Here is a 17,166-nt window from a genome sequence, read left to right as displayed (position 1 = left end):
TGCAATGACTATCCAAACCACAGATCGAAGCCCCACCGGAATTTCAAGAAAGCCGGCTCACATAAGCGCAGTGCCGTCCAGTTAAGATATACCTGGGAAGGATACCTCTATCATTCTAGTTTTCTGTAAGGTAGCAAGGAGGACTTGGCATTCACGATATCTTAAACAACCAGTCGGAAATTCTGGCTCTGTATCAACCAATGTTTCTTGTCACGGCGTTTTGATCCGCCATCCAGCTCAGGGTTCGGGATAAGCACAAAGGTTTCGCTGAATCCCCGGTTCGGCATGTCAAATGACTCTCTGCCATCGCCGAACCGAACAAAACCACTCACAAGCACCAAGAGCGACATGTTCCTAGAGGTTGAACGAGCCCCGGGTCGGCCGGCGGCGGTGGTTGATGAACCCGCGGTAGTAGGGTAATTCGCGTTGAGAAGCTGACAGTCGTATGATTGCACTTCGTAGTGAGCAGGAGGGATTTGGTTAAGGAAGATGTCCTGAACAGAAGAGCCGTCGGTTACGATATTTCCGTTGAAGAGGATGGACACAGGAGCTGAGCAGTAAAAGCTTGATATGCTGGCCCGTGCCGACTGAAGAGCATTGTAGAACGACTGGACAAAATCAGAAGTGGCTACGGGAGGTCAGCAAGTTCAATATTCAAAAGTCACGCTGAGGCTGGCTTACCGTCGGTTGAGACTTGCGTCAGGGCATCCTGTGAAATTGCCACCATGCTTGAGGTAAGTAGCGACCTGAGGGCAAATGACAGCTGCGAGCCCAGCAACTATACTGCTGAGTTAAGTGGACAACGAGTTTGAGGTGGTCTGCAACGGGGGTTTTTGGCTGGCGCAGAGCTTTCCCATAAAGTTGACATTTATCATGCTTCGTACTCTTAGGTTAACTAGTTAACTAGTAACTAACTAGTTAACTAGTTAAGTTAACTTAACTACATCAACAACAGGAGCTTCTAAGCTTACAAGTTCATACAATGAACAATTCTGCTCACCAACAGCAATGCTGGATTCTGGGCTTCGCGTTTCCCCGCGCATTGCCCGTCGCTTCACGGCCGCGAGACATCCATGGGTCTGCACTTTGTGTCGACACGCCTCCTCGGCAAACCGCGCGCCACCCACCGCACCTAGGGTAGACAAGCCATTCTACGTTACTACGCCCATCTTCTATGTCAATTCCTGTAAGGAGCCGGGAATCCGATCGGTAGCTTCTGGCGACTGACCTGGTATCACAGCACCTCATGTCGGCCACCTTTATACTCTCGTTCTGGCTGATATTTTAAAACGCTGGCAGGTTTTGCTTGGCAATGCAAATGCACAATTGCTAACGGGCACGGATGAACATGGCATGAAGGTATTGTGTGCAGCCAGCTGTTTTCCAGTTACTCAAGCAAAGAAATCCTGCTAAAGCAAGACACAGATCCAACAAGCTGCTGCTGCTCATGGCCTGGAACCAAAAGAGCTATGTGACCAATTTTGCCAGACTTTCAAGGTACCGGGCCTCCTCGCACGGCTCAAACGATATCTAATCCCCCAGCCACCAGGATCTCTCACGCAAGGCTAACATCGATTACAACCATTTCATTCGCACCACGGACCCAGAACATGGCGACTCAGTGCAATATTTCTGGGTGTGTGGTCCCAACGACAAACAGAGGGGGATCTCTTCTGACATATACTAGCAAATGCTTGATCATCGCGGATATATCTATGAAGCAAAGCACGATGGCTGGTATTCCGTGAGCGATGAGGCATTCTATCCTTCCAACGCAGTTCACGCGACATTGGATCCAGCAACGGGTCGCAAGATAATGGTAAGGGTCATGATAGGGATCTGAACCTCATAACTAATGAACGGATAGTCCACCATAGAAACAGGCAAAGAGGTCGAATGGTCCTCGGAAACAAATTATCACTTTAAACTTTCTGCGTTGACAGAACGACTTCTCGATTTTTACAAACAAAACCCGGATTTCATCCGTCCAAAGAAGTACATGGAAGACGTCGTCCGGTTCGTATCTGCTGGTTTAACAGACTTGTCGATCTCACGACCAGTGCACCGACTATCTTGGGGCATACGTGTGCCAGGCGATGAAAGACAGACGATATATGTCTGGCTGGATGCTTTGGTAAACTACCTCACTTACACTGGATATCCGTTTACCCCTGGTAAAGGAAATCAAAGTCTGTGGCCCGCAAACGTGCATGTTGTCGGCAAGGACATCATAAGGTATACACTCATGGAATTCAACCCAAAGTACTCATCAAAGCTGAATGGTCAAACAGGTTTCATGGCGTCTACTGGCCAGCATTCCTCATAGCCCTTGATCTCCCACCACCACACCACATCCTTACCCACGCGCACTGGACGATCGGACGAGAAAAGATGTCCAAATCAACCGGAAACGTTGTCAACCCGATATATGCGTTGACACGGTTTGGCATTGATCCCCTTCGATTCTATCTTGCTCATGATGGAGGGCTTTCTAGTGATGCCGACTATGAGAATGCGTTTGTCACCGAGCGATACAAGAAGACCCTGCAATGGGGACTTGGAAACTTAACAAGTCGGCTTGTGCGTTCAAAAAAGTGGAATGTCCGGAAGAGCATTGAATGGGGCGTTGGCGGCTATCTTCCAAACCCGTCGACGGCTGATCAGAAACACCAGGAGTTGCTAGAAGGAATTCGTGAGGTCACAAAGTCACATATGGACAACTTAGATCCACGAAAGGCGGCTGAAAGTATACTGAGCATTATCTACGAGGTAATTTGGTTCAATATTGATGACGCAATCGATCACTGACTGTATCTCGAAGACAAACAAATACTTTCAGGAGTCCAGTCCCTGGTCTCGAGCCGCTGACCATCCAGACAACCAGACTCCAGACAAACTGGGTAGGGTTATTTTCAATACGGCAGAATCCTTGCGGATTGCGGGAATTCTCCTCCAGCCATTCATGCCGGAGAAGGCAGCACGGCTTCTAGACATGCTTGGTGTTGCGGGGGACCCTGGGAAGAGACACTTCGACGCCGCGAGGTTTGGTGCCGACGCAGATTACGGCGTCTCCCTTGTGGACTTGAAAAAAGGAACAGAGGCCACGCTGTTCCCTCCTTTGCTTGTCGAAGATTAAATGACTGTGGTTTTTTGCTAGCAGTGCCTCCTTACGCCGGTCCGCCGGAGAGCAACATCCAGTCTCTCCTGCTCTTTTTTCCGTCACCCGACGACCATGCAAAAATGATGTCGGCCGACATGAGTCCAGAACAGCCCTGGCAGCACCAAGGCCATGTTCTCCTTGCATTGGTGGTTTTCTGTCTCGTTTTCGCCGCCCAAAAACCCACTTTCCGACGGAAAACTTCTCGCCGGGCGGAAAACTTTATCCGCCAAGCACCGGCCGATCTTTTGCTCTCAAGGCCGCCGTAGCGAGCGGGTTGCACCGAGTCTGATACCGCTCACTCCGGGTATTCTTATTCCTGGGTTATTATTGTTACCTGAAATCTTCGTATCTACCGTTCCATTTCCGCGTCTCATGATCTCACCCCGATCCACTCCGGCTCCGCCGCTAGCCCAGTCTTCCCTGTTCCTCCACGGGTCCCCGATTTCTGTATATAAACTCCCCATGCCGAACGTCCACGGGTGCCTCATTCAAAATTGCAGCTTCGGGGCTTTGAACCAATCCCATGGACTCCTGAGCCCTGTCAAGTACCAGCCTGTTGCTTTGTTTGTTTTTATATACTGGACCGCAGCTGTGCCTTCATCCAATTAGATAAATAGATCTTGTGTCTTCCCACTGCATTGTCCAAACACTCAGATTCCAGCGAGATCTGTCATTTTTATCTTCATAAGTTTCAATTCATTGACCCTCATACAATGGGAAGCATTGAAGGGCCTCGCCAGCAGCGAAAGCCAAAGCCATGGGTCGAAACTCCGCTCATTGAATCAACTGCTCTGTCGCGGGCGGCAGGATGGTAGGACTGATACCATATGCAAAGCAACATGTTCAACCGGTTTGCTGATCTGCAACCTAGTCGCATCTTTCTGAAGCTCGAAAACCTCCAGCCCAGTGGTTCTTTCAAGTCAAGGTTTGTCACAACAGCCTGCTGTGTTGACTCACAACACTAACATGTCCCGTAGAGCCATCGGCAATCTAGTACTTTCTTACGCCTCCGATCCAGCTAACCAAGAGAAGCAACTTCACTTCTTCATCGCGTCGGCTGGTAATGCTGGTCTTGCTGCGGCAACAGCGGCCAGTGCCCTGTCGTATCCGTCCACGGTTTATGTACCAATGAGCACAAAGTCCGTAATGATAAACAAGCTACGGGAAGCTGGCGCAACGGTTGTGCAACACGGCGCCAATCTGGACGAGGCAGGAATACAGATGAGAATTGTTATGGATACCATGCGCGGAATTCCGGCAAATGGAACGGCGCCGGTTGTGCCAATTGCATTGCACCCGTTCGATCACGAGAAAATTTGGGAGGGCGTTAGCACGCTGGTAGATGAATTAGCTTACCAGCTACCCCCTCGTGAGACCGATATTGAAAATGGCGAAGGTGACAATGAAGCACTCGCCGTTGATGGCATAATCTGCAGTGTTGGCGGCGGCGGCCTGATGAATGGAATTATCATGGGGATTGAGCGCCAACAACGCATGTGCGGCAAAGCACGGGCAGGGTCAATGTATGGGGCTTCCATGGAGAGACGCAAAGACATTCACATCATAGCAACGGAAACGCAAGGCTGCGATGCCTTAGCGCAAGCTATCTCGAAGGGCTCTTTGATTTCGTTGCCCAGTATTACGTCGCTCGCTACATCCCTCGGTGTCACTCGAGTTGCTCAAAGAACGCTGGATAATGCACTTCATCCGCCGGCCGGCATCCAGGTGCACCCGCTGGTCCTGCATGATGCCGATGCTGCCAAGGGCGTTATGCGTTTAGCTGAGGATCAAAAGCTTCTCGTGGAGCTGGCATGCGGCGTATGCATTGAGGCCGCCATTGGTCCCACGCCGTGGAAAAACGAGAAGAGCAAGGCCACGGAGAAACGTGTCCATGGTACTCAAAATGCAGTAAGCAATGCAAACGATTATGGAACTCCGACAGTGACACAGACGTACCTTGAACGCCTGATTCCCAATTTTGGCCCTGAGAGCCGTGTTGTCATCATTACCTGCGGTGGAAGCAATGTCTCCTTAGAAATGGCTGCGGAGTGGAAACAGAGACTGGATGAGGGTTGGGGAGCTCAGGACGGTATCTCGGCCTGGTAAGACGGTGGTTATCCTTTTTTTCAATGCAACGATTAGATTCTTTGTTTGGTGTATACTGGCATGGGATACGGGGCGCTCTGTTGGCAAGACTAAAAATTTCTTCATTATTCTTTCATTGCACGGAGTACCATTCATTTTACTACTAATTTTTGGGTGCCGCGTACAAAAACAAGATTCACTTTGGTGAATAGCTAGCAATTAAAACGAATTTCTCAGACATTCGTAATGGCCTGAATCCGATACTCCCAATAGTTCTTCCGGATAGGGTCATACTTTTCTTTCAGCAAGTTCAGCATTTTCACCGCCTGAGCGTTGCACTGAACTGCGTCCGTGAGTTTACAATTTGCCTTCGCTTCCTCGGCAAGCACATCCGCCAACCATTCAACCGCCAGGCTACTTTTCACTTGATACTTGACAGCCTCCCCACCCTCAATCTCCTCAGCGACGAACTTGGATGCAAACATTTTCAGCTCCGCCATAGGCCGCCCAGCGCCACGAAGGACGCCGCGGATATAGGTCCACGGACTCCTGTTCTCCGGGGCAATGAGGATCTTTTTCTTTGCATAGTCAATTTCGGCGTCGACAAGGTCCTCATCAACCACAGCGAGGCGGCCCCGAGCTTCTCTGGCACCAATATTAGTGTCGCGTGGACTGAATTTTAACAGCCAGCGATGATTCCAAGCGGAATTGTTCCGGACATCGGAGTCAATCAAGATGTCTACGTCCTGTAGTTCACGGGGGCAATCCCAGAGACCAAAATGTGTCACGAGCCAAGTCCTGTAAATCCAGACGTGGTAGTTTTTAGCATCCAGAGAAAACATCTGCATCAGGAAATCCCGCTCAGTCTCAGGAATCTTGGGGAAGACCATGCTGTCAGACATGATCAACTGCCGATGCTGCCTAGGAGATATCAGCGGCGAGCAGTAGCACGTCGGGGGAAGCTAAATACCATATCTGATAGTTCTTTAGGTATTGGACGGAGATCTTGTTTAGCCATGCAATCTCCTCGTGGAGGTTCTTCTTAAGAGCTCGGATGATAGACGCTCTGTACAACCTGCTCATTGGGAAAGTTAATCGGCACAGAACGTTCGTGTAGACCAGAATGCATAGCATGCACTCGCAGGCAAGATTGAGGCCTTTGACAAAAAGGTTGCGACGACAGAGCAGGGCACAGGAGTATTTACCAGACAGTATAGTGTGCCGGGTTCAGCGAAATTACGTCTGCTGTCAACTCCAGCGCTCTGTCCGACATTTCATCGGCGGCCATGACTGCTCTCAGATACGCCGTCGCCTCGACGTATTCCTCCGAATAGGCGATGGCAACCAACGGTACGATCGGACCAGCATCTGCACCTTCGCTCGTAGCATACGAGTCCGCCCCGTCGTCTAGGGGAATGGGAGTGACGGAGGCCCAGAGGGGAGAGTCGGCGTATTTGCCCATGGCGGCGGGGGCGCGAGAGGGTTTCGCGATGGACGAGGCGGAACTGGGCGAGAACAAGCTCGATAACTAGCTGACTGGCAGCCGCGTAAGTGGGGAGGGAGAGCTGGAGGGGTTGGGTGGTCTTTTGGTGTATGAGAGAGCGAGGGCGAGTTCAATAGATAGTTAACTAGTTATGTAGTTTACTAGAACAATGGCTGCGGGCAGCCATTCAACGCCGCAAACGGCGTCGACGTCAACCAGCTTGAGAATCCAGACCACGAAAGCTACGACAGAGAGCAGGGCATCCATATGCACCTTTATACATACAGCACGAGGAATGCAGCCGCGGCCTCGGTTCTGTGAGTAGAGGCCCAGGAAACGACACAGAGATAGTTACATGCATACGCCGTACAACAAACAGGAATCCAGCCAAAGCTGCGCGCGCCGGTGGGAGCAGTGATTAAAAGAGAATTAATAGCGTATACAAGCCATGCCAGAAGAACGAAAGAAAACCACGTCGGCCGCGCATCCAGAGCGGCGCCGTCAGCCCAGCGGCCCGCGTCTCCAGAACTTCCAGCCCTCGCGCACCTCGGCCACGCCGACGCCCACCAGCTGCTCGATGCCCTGGTTGCCCTCCGCGTTCTCGAACTTCTGCTGGTCGATCTCCTCGCCACCTTCCTCGTCGCTGCCGTTCTTCAGCACGGCCGGCCACAGTACCCCGACGCCGTGGCCGCCGAGCGTCGTTTCGTAGGTCTCGTATCCTTCGTCATCCAGCTGCCGTTCAAGGAGCCGGAAAGCCGCCGAGTCACGGCTAGCACCAATGAGTGTGATAGCACACCCGCCACCGCCTGCGCCCGTCAGCTTCGTCCACCCGATGCCGTTGTGGTCGACCAATTCCCGGATGCGTTCCAGCCGCGGATGCGAGACGCCGAGCGAGACGAGCAGTCCGTGGTTGATACGAAACAGAGTCCCGAAATAGTCCAGGGTGTCGCTGGACTTGTGATCGAATCTCTCCGACGAGATAAAATCATACGCGGAGGTGGTGACTTGGTCGATGCCCTCAAGCAGGGACTCCGTGATGGTCTCGTGGCTCTGCTTTAATGCTGCAACTTTGGCGACTTCAGTTGCGGTAGACCTTGCCTGGCGCGAATTGACAAGCAGAAGCGACAACTCCGGAAAATCGAGAATGGGCTTCACGAAGGGGGGCTTGGAATAGTCGCCGCGGCGAAACAGCACCGCTTTCCCCCCCGCCGACACTGTATTGTCCACCCCGCTGGGGTTACCGTGGATACAGAGCTCGCCAACAAAGGCCCAGTGGTTGATCCGCTCGATTTGGACCTCCGATTCAGCCGAAGGCTGGTCTGGGTGCGGCCCTGCCAAGGCACGTATCTGCAGCAGCAGGGCGGCACTTAGACAGACACACACACTGGCACTGCTCCCTAAGCCCGCGCCAATTGGGATGGTAGACCGCAGCGTATAGATAGCGCCATGCGACTGCGGAGAGCCGAGCGACAGGTAGAGGTACAGAAACGCATTCGCCGAGCCCTGATGCACCTTTCTGACCTCGGGCAGCTTGTTTGGCGAGACGTTGGCGACATGCGGCTGTATGGCTTCGACCAGGTCTGGATCCAGCGTGGTGACGCGGTCGTAGTAAAACTTCTTCTTGGCCGGGAGGTGGAAGGCGTCCCAGGGCAGCGCATCGATGTCCCAGGTGTGGTCGAGGCCGATGTCCTGGAAGTTCAGCGTGACGGTGCGGCGCGACTTGGACAGCGTGGTGACGAGCAGATACGAGCGGAGGGAGATTGCGGCGGCTATGGCCCGCTTGCCGTGCACGACGGCATGCTCGCCGAAGACGATGACCTTGCCGGGCGCGGAGACCATGAAGGTCGGGGCCATGGGCGAGGAAGGCTTCCGCGACGCATTGGGCCGCCGGGCAGAGCTGGGCGAGTCGGCAGGCAAGCTGCCGTCGCCGCTGAGCTGGCTGGGCGAGGGCGTGGGCATGCCGTCGGAGCCTTCGGTGGTGGATTCTTCGATTGCGCGGTCGTCGGAGAGGGGGTGCGTGGTGACTGATATCTGCTGCGGCGGCACGACGACGGACGCGGTCTTGTGGGTGCCATTGGGCCGTCTGCCTCGCATGCTTCCGCCCGTTCTCCGATCCATGTGTGCAGCCGGGGGGGCGACGAGTTGGGCGGCCGTCATGCGGCGGCGACAATACGAACGTGGTTACACGGTGTGCAATCTTAGGAGAACAACGGCGCGTTGGCGGACGAGCGGTAGAGGGAGCCGAGGGAGGAGAGGGCGGGAGGGAGGGTGGGAGGGGGAGAGAGAGAGAGAGAGAGGGATGGGCAGCGCAGGCGTGGACTCGTTTCTGCAGTTGTTTCTTCGTCTTCTTCGTCGTTCTGCGCTTCTTCGCTGCTTTGGCGCGCCGGGAAAAAACGCGCGGAAACGATATTCCGGGCTCAGCGCAAGCTCAGCCGCAGCTGACGTAAGCTGTTGGCCGTCTGTTGCCGAGGTTGGGCTAGGCTGCAATAGGGCTAGCGCAAGGACCTTATCGAGGGGAACCGGCCAATCACAGCACAGCTAAAGTCAGATCACGCGGCTTACTCAGCACCACCCGCTAGCTATTTACGGACATTCCACACGTCAATATCAATCCTCCACCTCACAGATTCATCGTCACCGTCATGCTGTTGCTGTGCACCAGCAGACACGGCGGCAGCCCGTCGTAGAATACCTCCAGGTCGCTGAGGTACGACGCGCTGCTGCGCAGGTCGCTGCACGTGCCTTCTGCCGGCGACGGCAGTGTCGTGAAGATCACCGCCGTTCGAGCGCTCTGCGACCTTATTAGCTCATTCACGATGAGGTGCTGCGCGCGCCGTGGGAGATCGTTGAAGGACATGGAGACCGCTGCCTGCGACGGGAACCCGGACGCAGGGCTACTCCCGTGCTCAGCCCCGACGCTGGACGCATGCTGCACGGCCGACCGCTGGTATATCGACTGCCCGCCTTTGGGCCCCGCCGGCCCGCCCTCCGGGGGCGCAAACATGATTGAAGGTCCGGCGCACTCCTCGGCAGCAATCTTGGTTTCAGGGATCGGCGCCGAGGAGAATCGCGCGGTCGATGCCGTTCGTGCAATCCCCGGCTTCTCGTGGGACGACGAGGCCCCATTGCCCACCACCCTTCCTACCGCCCAGGGCCCCGAAGTAGAAGTCGACGTCTCCGAGCTGGAGCTCTCCGAGTCAGTGATCGCAGATTCTGATAAAAATTCTGCTCGTCGTTTTCCGGCTCCTATCTGAGGCTTCTTTGCACCGCCGAGCAACCAGGACCTTCGCACGCTTTCCGCCACTGGCGGTGTTGGCTCGTCGGCCATCTCATCCGCACCAGCGTATTCGCCTTCATCATCGGCTTCGCTCACATATGGCTCTATCCCGTCATCTTGCATGCGAGAGGGGCATGAGGAATCGCTTTCATCTGATCCATAATCTACCATAGAGTCCACCAGACGTTGGGCCTGCATACCTAGGCTCAACGCCATTCCTCCCAGCTTACCCGCGGATTTCTTTTGCCGAGAGGACTCGATAAACTTGCGCAGTCCGTCAAACTGCCGCCGGTTTTCATCTTCCAATGAGCCTGGTCGCGCCCCATGCTGTTTAGACGCTGGCCCACCTCTCCCTTTCCCTCTACCGTCTCCCCAGCGAAATCGCTGTAGTTCTTGCCACCACTCCTCCTCCTCTAAAATTTCATCAATCTCTTTCAAAGTCGTATTCTCAAAGCCCGACCGCTCTCCATTCACAATGATCCTATAAGATTGCACATCCCCGCTGGCAAGCCAGAATACAAGCACTTCGGCTTCAATGCGAAGTTTTTCCAGTAACAGTACCACCCTTCCGCGCTCTTCTTCAACATCAGTTTCATACTCAACAAATACTGCCACCCTTACTCTATAAGACTTCTTCCAAGACGGAACCGTATTCAAAATGCACCCCAATTGCAGGATAAGCGTATATGTATCAAAATTCGTAGTCACAATGTTCTTCTTGCTGTAGCATCCGTCGCCGGATATCTCGGCAGACATCTGAATGGGCCACAAATCAATGTACCGTTTTGCATGGCCTTTGGTGCTAGGGAGTTCCATGTCTTCGAACCCCCTCGCAATGCCCACGTTAATGCGAAGCTTATAGAGGAGGTCTTCCAACGCAGTCACGTAGCTTTGTCCACTCATGGTGTTTCCGTCAACCTTCGGCCTCAATACAGAATTCAATTCTCCCCGTGGACCAGGCTGACGTGATTCGTTGTCTCCGGTCTCTGCAGCGACTCGGCCATATCGCCTGCGAAATTGGTCGATTACGACGATATTTGGCCTCATTCCGCCCAGTCCAGAGTTTAGCACAACGTTTCTAATGCCCCACTCAATACTCGGCGAGATTGTGACGTTCACAAAGGCTTTGACTTTGGAATACTCGACAAACTTGTTCCACACAGTTTGTTCCCGCCTAGCTTCTGGAACAGCGCCAGCAAAGTCTGTAGTAACGATGATACGGCCCAAGACAAAAAGCCCCCCTTTTTTCAGCGAATTGCAAAAATGTATCATCTTGTACTGAGCGTCAAAGCTGTCAACAAAAAGCAGAACTTGTGGTCGCCAGAATTTAACATGCTCAGGCCTAAGTCTGAGCAAATACTTTCGGACCTGGTGGTATATCAGGCTCTGACTGACGTCACCCCAGGATTTTGGGGGTGTAGTATAATGGATAAACAGAAACAATAAGACCAGCACACAGATGCAGCCAGTAGCGTAAACGCCATCCACAAAGAACATGCTAGCACCGCTCACAAGAGTTCCGGCTAACGCAGTCCAGGAATTAAAGTAATGAAACGAAGGGCGAAAATTCGGTGCAGAGCCAACTTTGAGGAGAAAGCACGCCAAATTAGTCACCAAAAACGTCATCAAATAAATCATAGTAATGAAAGAAGCAATCTGATTTATATCAAATAGCATTGTCAATTGAGCAATAACAAATGTAAATATAATAGCAGATGTGGGTTCGTCGCTTTTCGACGCTCCTTGAGCAAAAATCGAAATACCAGGCAGAAGGTTATCTCTTGCAATAGCTTGAAGGAGTTTTGCTGCGCCGATTAAGCCCATCAAAGCAGAAAAGAATGTGGTTGCAAATTCACCTAACACAATAAGACTGGCGGAGATATTGATCTAATTAGATTAGCATAGTAGTGCAATATATCAGGACTGGGTCGTTGCTCACATCTTGTATAATATTTACGTCTCTATACAACGATTCTCTAGTCGCCGTCGATGCAATAACTAAGACCACCACAGTATAGGTCACGAAAGTCAAAAAGAGCCCATAGAGTGTACCCTTGGGGATGGATCGACTTGGATCTTTTAAATCGCCAGACATACTTGCCCCGCTGCAAAATGTCAATAAACCAAAAAGAAAGGGGGTGTTGGACAGTACACACGCGAATATTCCTCCCGTCGCAGGATACAGTATCCCAAAAAGGCTCTGAAAACTCTCCCTGGTAGAAATCTGGCTGCCTGCAGCCCCCTTGGTAAACCGTGGCTTCAAATTATCAAGTAAGGTGGACCACCTAAAGCCAGTGTATACTATGCGAAGCCTATCGCTCGTGAATGGCCTAACAAGCAGCGGAGATAGCGGGATGCTATAGGTTGCAATTAGCAATGCGGTTAGAAGCCCGTTACTAGCTCTGGCGAATATGGAACTTCCTGCCAAGCAAATTCCAGTGCACATAATCAACACTATGGTTCCCCAAAGGTACTGCCACCAAAACCCTTCAGGCAAGAAAGTTGACAATGACCCCGATGAGAGCCCAAAGCTTTGCGTAAGGCAATCGACCAATCCAACCGCATTCATTCCGGTGTTTAGAACACAACCTAGATAAAATACCATTCCAATTGAGCCTCCAAATTCCGGCCCTAATGAGCGAGAGATGAGGTAGTAAGCGCCACCGCCTCGGACAGTGCCATTGGTTGCTATGGCCGAAATTGACATCGTTGTTACCAGATTGATGAGATATGAGCCAATGAGCATTGCTGTAAAGACATTAGCAAGTTGGAAATATATGAAGGGGCGTTGATATCTATTTACTTAAGGTTCCTAAAATGCCACATTGGCCAAGAATAAACCCAAATCGGAGGAACATCAGGATGCTCAATACATTCAATGTAGTGGGCACGAACACGCCAGAGAATGTTCCTAGCTTTTTCGGTTTATCGACCAATGCCGCTTGTGCCATGGTTTTATCTTTCCGGTCCAGGAACTCGAGCCTCCCTGGTAGCTGGGAGGACAGGGATGCGCGGCGAACCCTGGAAACGTTTCGAGTTCTTTGAGTAGGTATATCGCCATTCGGGCAGACATTCCTGCGGCTGCAGAGTCTTGTAGTATCACTTTTCCAGGCTTCAGCTCGAAGAGAGGTGGGGGACGTTGAACGCATGGGTTGGTACGGTTGTTCCGCCTGGACATCGCTGATGTCGGCATTCCTCCCCATTATGAAGAGGGCTACACTCCAAGATCGCAGCCACCAATCATGGCGAGGTAACGATCAAGTGTCTTGCACAGATGATAGGAAATGAAATCCGCCCGGTCTAAGGTGGGAGATAGGAGTACTCGTATGTCAAACGGAGCCGGGTCTCCATTGATGATGTTGGCCAGCCAGGGCTAGCAAACAAGGCAAACAAAACCAAGTGTGATGACAAAGATCTGACCTGGAACCCTAATTTTCCCACAACAAGAAATCATCGCAAAAGTCACGGTATGAGAGTGTGCCATTTCAGACAACTCGCCGGAAGAACCAGAAAAGTCTTATTCCTTCATTAAACACAATGCCTTCCGAAGTATCAGATATCAAGCAGTTCATCGAGATTTGCAGACGCAAGGATGCGTCATGTCAGTCCCCTTACAAAATCCTAACCTCGCTAAGCATGATAATGTCGATGTTTGCGATTGACTGCTGACCCTGAGTTTGCTGTTTTAGCTGCACGTATCATGCGCAATCGCAAGACCAACCAGACCAAGTTCAAGGTCCGATGCAAGCGATTCTTATATACCCTTGTACTGAGTGATTCCGACAAAGCAGATAAGCTGAAGCAGAGTTTACCTCCTGGTAGGTGTTGTCGTCCGCAGAGTTGATCTAAATCAACTTTTTTCGAAAAGACTTTGAACACTAACATTCGGGCCATTAGCCTTGAAAATCGTGGATGTATCCAAGGGTGGTACAAAGAAGAAGTCCATCTAAACCGCCTGCTTTGTTTCGCTTCTGGAATTGTGACATAGCCTACTTGTGTTGAAAAGCCGCTCGAATGAAGCCATAGGTCGCCTAACGGGATTTGTATTATCTCGATGCGAGGTTGAAATACTTTGATGATGGAATTAACGAGATACCAACACAACCTGCTCAAGACTCCACAGCTTACGGTATTTAGTGGTGCGAAATGCTATTCTAGGCCTTAGCTAGGACTATACTGACCGAATACAATTGGATGACTCATGGTTAACTTACGAAACCCATCAAGTTCAACCCTTCCGAATAGTACACAACAGGATCTATGCTGTATCCACACATATTTCCCCATAGGTGCGGTTAGTTGCGTAAAGACAAGGCAAGAAATAGGACTCTTTTCAGCAGTAAAGTTAGTAGTTACTTAAGCGTTCCCCGCATCCTGGCAACTGGGGGGTAGTTGCGGCAACCCCACCGCGAATTCCTTTATTCTCATCTCATCAAGTCCAGCGCTTGTTTCTGCGTTCCACCTGAAACCCCAGACGTTGCAATGGCTGTCTCTCAGAAGCCGCTTCGTGACCCAAACACTCTCAGCAATTACAATGAGTTCCGAACAATCCATACGACCGCCAGTTTTGATATCCAATTCAAAGCACAGCACTTAACAGGCAATGTGCGCCATCAGTTGAGGTCGACTACAGATTCTCAATCGAGAAATATTGTGTTAGATTCGAGCTATCTCCAGATTAACGATGTCAAGGCAGATGAGAAAGCAGTTAAATGGCACCTCAAGCCACGGGAAGAACCCTACGGAAGCGCCCTTGTCATTACCCTGGACTGCGGAGTGCCATTTGGTCAAGACATCACAATTGAGGTACATGGCAGTGACTTGATAACTCTACACTACGAGTGGGTCTAATATGTATACCAGATCTCTGTTCAGACAACAGATAAGTGCACGGCGCTGCAATGGCTGACTCCTGAACAAACATCAAATGGCAAACATCCATACATGTGTCAGTGCAATAGTCTTATCGATATGTTTCGGCAATATTCTAACATTATCATCCCTGTAGTTTCACAGTTCCAGGCAATTCATGCGCGCTCGGTTTTCCCATGCCAGGACACACCGGATGTGAAGGCGACATTTACTTTCAATATATCTTCGGCGCTACCCGTCATTGCAAGCGGTGTAGCACTTGGTACTGATGTCATTTCGGTCCAGCCGCTGATCAAGAAATATCGTTTTGAGCAAAAAGTGCCAATTCCATCATATCTCTTTGCACTGGCTAGTGGGTGTGTTTTGTCCCCACCCGGATCCCACTGGTTGTTATTCATGATGAAAATAGGGATATCGTGCAGGCACCGATAGGCCCCTACAGTAAAGTGGCAACCAGTCCAGACCGCCTTAAAGAGTGTCAATGGGAGCTTGAAGCTGATGTTGAAAAATTTCTGGATGCGATCGGAGTTAGTATCAGCCCTTATCAGCCGTTTTTACCATTAACGTCTACGGGCAAAGTTAATTCGTTTTAAGGATATTGTTTTTCCTTATGTGTGGGGAGAGTATAATGTCCTCATATTACCACCGAGCTTTCCTTACGGAGGAATGGAGAATCCCGTCTATACTTTTGCCACACCAAGCATTATTTCCAAAGTGAGACATAAATAATTTTCGTTCATTTGCATTCTAGCCCTGATCACAATATTTAGGACCGCCAAAACATTGATGTCATAGCACATGAGATTTCACATAGTTGGAGCGGTAATCTAGTCACTAATTGCTCGTGGGAACACTTTTGGCTGAATGAGGGCTGGACTACATATCTGGAACGGAGAGTATGTACTAGCTCCTTATACACTGAAAGAGATATTTCTAGCTAACTAATAATAAAGATACAAGCAGCAATGTGAGGCATTCATCTGTTGTGAATGACCACTTACAGTCTCTAACAACATTTGTACAGCCATGGCGAACCGCACCGTCATTTCTCCGCAATAATCGGCTGGAAGCAGTTGGCTGATGCCGTCGAACGGTACGGAAACGATCACGAGTTTACGAAACTTGTTGTTGATTTGAAGGGAAAGGACCCCGATGATGCATTCTCAACAGTCCCTTATGAAAAGGGCTTTATCTTCATCTTTTATCTAGAAAACTTGATAGGTAAGGAGAAGTTCGACAAATTTATTCCTCATGTAAGTGGGCATATGTTCAGCTTAATCTAGTAAGATATTTATGTGCAGCCATTCTAGTATTTCATGAAATTCAGAGGGCAGTCCTTGGACTCCTTTGAGTTCAAGTCATGCCTAGAGAACTTTTTCACCTCAGACCGGGATTCTAGTGTGCTGCTTGCGGATGTGGACTGGAATGCTTGGTTTTATAAGCCGGGACTGCCACCAAAACCACATTTCGACATGTCCCTCGTCAATGTTGTTTACGATTTAGCGAAAAAATGGAGACCACAGGCTGAGTCGTCCTTTTCACCCAGCCCCTCTGATATTGCGGACTTGGTAGCAAATCAGCTTGTTGTCTTCCTTGAGCAAATCCTCTTGTTCGAAACGCCTTTGACTGCCGAACAGTCAGAAACAATGGGTAAAACATATCGATTTGCTGAAAGTGAAAACATTGAAGTCTCAAATCTTTATTTCCAGGTAGGGCTAAAGGCTAGGGATAAAAAAGTTGTGGAGCCCGTTGTGAAGTTACTTGGGAGGATTGGACGTATGAAATTTGTGCGCCCCTTGTATGTGGTCCAAAGTGCTGCATTGTTGTAGCTGTGATTGGTATCCGTTCGTTATTGGCTGACTATTCCATTTGGTGTAGGTACCGAGCACTAAAGAAATATGATATAAACCTCGCCCTTGACACCTTTGCGCAACATAAGACATTTTACCACCCAATATGTCGGGGATTGGTTGAAAAAGATTTGTTGGAAGAGAAAATTGGATAGGTGCTACCTGACCTATATGACTATGGAAAATCTGTATGTAGTTTGTGTGTGTAGAAGATGATGATCCTATTCTTTCTTGTTCTTGCTTCTAGATAAGCCTCAGGTGCTGTGACATGGAATTACTGTACATAATACCAAAGTAGTTAGATACTAGTTAGTCAGCACCTTGAGCTTACCTACAAAGCTGGAGGGAGAAAGAACAAGAGCATCTTCTACTACACAACCAAATCACTCATAGACTTTTCATAGCTCTATAGGCCAGGTAGCAAACTGATAGCATATCT

At 50.5% G+C, this 17,166-nt stretch overlaps 8 protein-coding genes across 8 annotated transcripts; 4 read left to right on the top strand and 4 right to left on the bottom strand.

Annotated features, from left to right (window-relative positions):
• Positions 1 to 161: 161 nt before the first annotated feature.
• LOZ57_006752 (uncharacterized protein) lies at positions 162 to 727 on the bottom strand (the record flags this gene model as incomplete). Its single annotated transcript, XM_049255767.1, has 2 exons — positions 162 to 628; positions 682 to 727. The coding sequence occupies 2 exons, from the start codon at positions 725 to 727 to the stop codon at positions 162 to 164; spliced, it is 513 nt and encodes a 170-aa protein (XP_049105254.1).
• Positions 728 to 1,008: 281 nt separating this feature from the next.
• On the top strand, positions 1,009 to 3,136 carry MSM1 (methionyl-tRNA synthetase; the record flags this gene model as incomplete). Its single annotated transcript, XM_049255766.1, has 8 exons — positions 1,009 to 1,186; positions 1,241 to 1,359; positions 1,426 to 1,497; positions 1,550 to 1,636; positions 1,688 to 1,819; positions 1,868 to 2,235; positions 2,292 to 2,769; positions 2,822 to 3,136. 8 exons carry the CDS (start codon positions 1,009 to 1,011, stop codon positions 3,134 to 3,136), a joined length of 1,749 nt encoding a protein of 582 aa, XP_049105253.1.
• A 737-nt stretch (positions 3,137 to 3,873) lies between these two features.
• On the top strand, positions 3,874 to 5,266 carry CHA1 (catabolic L-serine/threonine dehydratase; the record flags this gene model as incomplete). Its single annotated transcript, XM_049255765.1, has 3 exons — positions 3,874 to 3,971; positions 4,032 to 4,085; positions 4,138 to 5,266. 3 exons carry the CDS (start codon positions 3,874 to 3,876, stop codon positions 5,264 to 5,266), a joined length of 1,281 nt encoding a protein of 426 aa, XP_049105252.1.
• Positions 5,267 to 5,478: 212 nt separating this feature from the next.
• On the bottom strand, positions 5,479 to 6,707 carry RAM2 (CAAX geranylgeranyltransferase alpha subunit; the record flags this gene model as incomplete). Its single annotated transcript, XM_049255764.1, has 3 exons — positions 5,479 to 6,166; positions 6,216 to 6,320; positions 6,451 to 6,707. The coding sequence occupies 3 exons, from the start codon at positions 6,705 to 6,707 to the stop codon at positions 5,479 to 5,481; spliced, it is 1,050 nt and encodes a 349-aa protein (XP_049105251.1).
• A 522-nt stretch (positions 6,708 to 7,229) lies between these two features.
• Positions 7,230 to 8,846, bottom strand: ERG12_2 (Mevalonate kinase; the record flags this gene model as incomplete). Its single annotated transcript, XM_049255763.1, has 1 exon — positions 7,230 to 8,846. The coding sequence occupies one exon, from the start codon at positions 8,844 to 8,846 to the stop codon at positions 7,230 to 7,232; it is 1,617 nt and encodes a 538-aa protein (XP_049105250.1).
• A 502-nt stretch (positions 8,847 to 9,348) lies between these two features.
• Positions 9,349 to 13,208, bottom strand: LOZ57_006747 (uncharacterized protein; the record flags this gene model as incomplete). Its single annotated transcript, XM_049255762.1, has 5 exons — positions 9,349 to 11,892; positions 11,945 to 12,110; positions 12,162 to 12,362; positions 12,459 to 12,753; positions 12,809 to 13,208. 5 exons carry the CDS (start codon positions 13,206 to 13,208, stop codon positions 9,349 to 9,351), a joined length of 3,606 nt encoding a protein of 1,201 aa, XP_049105249.1.
• A 334-nt stretch (positions 13,209 to 13,542) lies between these two features.
• On the top strand, positions 13,543 to 13,955 carry RPL38 (60S ribosomal protein L38; the record flags this gene model as incomplete). The annotated part of the gene is made up of 3 exons (XM_049255761.1): positions 13,543 to 13,606; positions 13,695 to 13,823; positions 13,903 to 13,955. The coding sequence occupies 3 exons, from the start codon at positions 13,543 to 13,545 to the stop codon at positions 13,953 to 13,955; spliced, it is 246 nt and encodes an 81-aa protein (XP_049105248.1).
• A 532-nt stretch (positions 13,956 to 14,487) lies between these two features.
• On the top strand, positions 14,488 to 16,882 carry LAP2_2 (Leucyl aminopeptidase yscIV; the record flags this gene model as incomplete). Its single annotated transcript, XM_049255760.1, has 10 exons — positions 14,488 to 14,811; positions 14,869 to 14,953; positions 15,014 to 15,233; positions 15,287 to 15,404; positions 15,457 to 15,591; positions 15,648 to 15,773; positions 15,831 to 15,844; positions 15,902 to 16,130; positions 16,188 to 16,675; positions 16,756 to 16,882. The coding sequence occupies 10 exons, from the start codon at positions 14,488 to 14,490 to the stop codon at positions 16,880 to 16,882; spliced, it is 1,866 nt and encodes a 621-aa protein (XP_049105247.1).
• Positions 16,883 to 17,166: the final 284 nt, after the last annotated feature.

This window comes from Ophidiomyces ophidiicola (genome assembly GCF_022830035.1).
Source record: "Ophidiomyces ophidiicola strain CBS 122913 chromosome Unknown scaffold_55, whole genome shotgun sequence".
NCBI lineage: Eukaryota > Fungi > Ascomycota > Eurotiomycetes > Onygenales > Onygenaceae > Ophidiomyces > Ophidiomyces ophidiicola.
The sequence above is the reverse complement of the archived record's forward strand: the minus strand, read 5'-3'. Positions and strand labels throughout refer to the sequence as shown.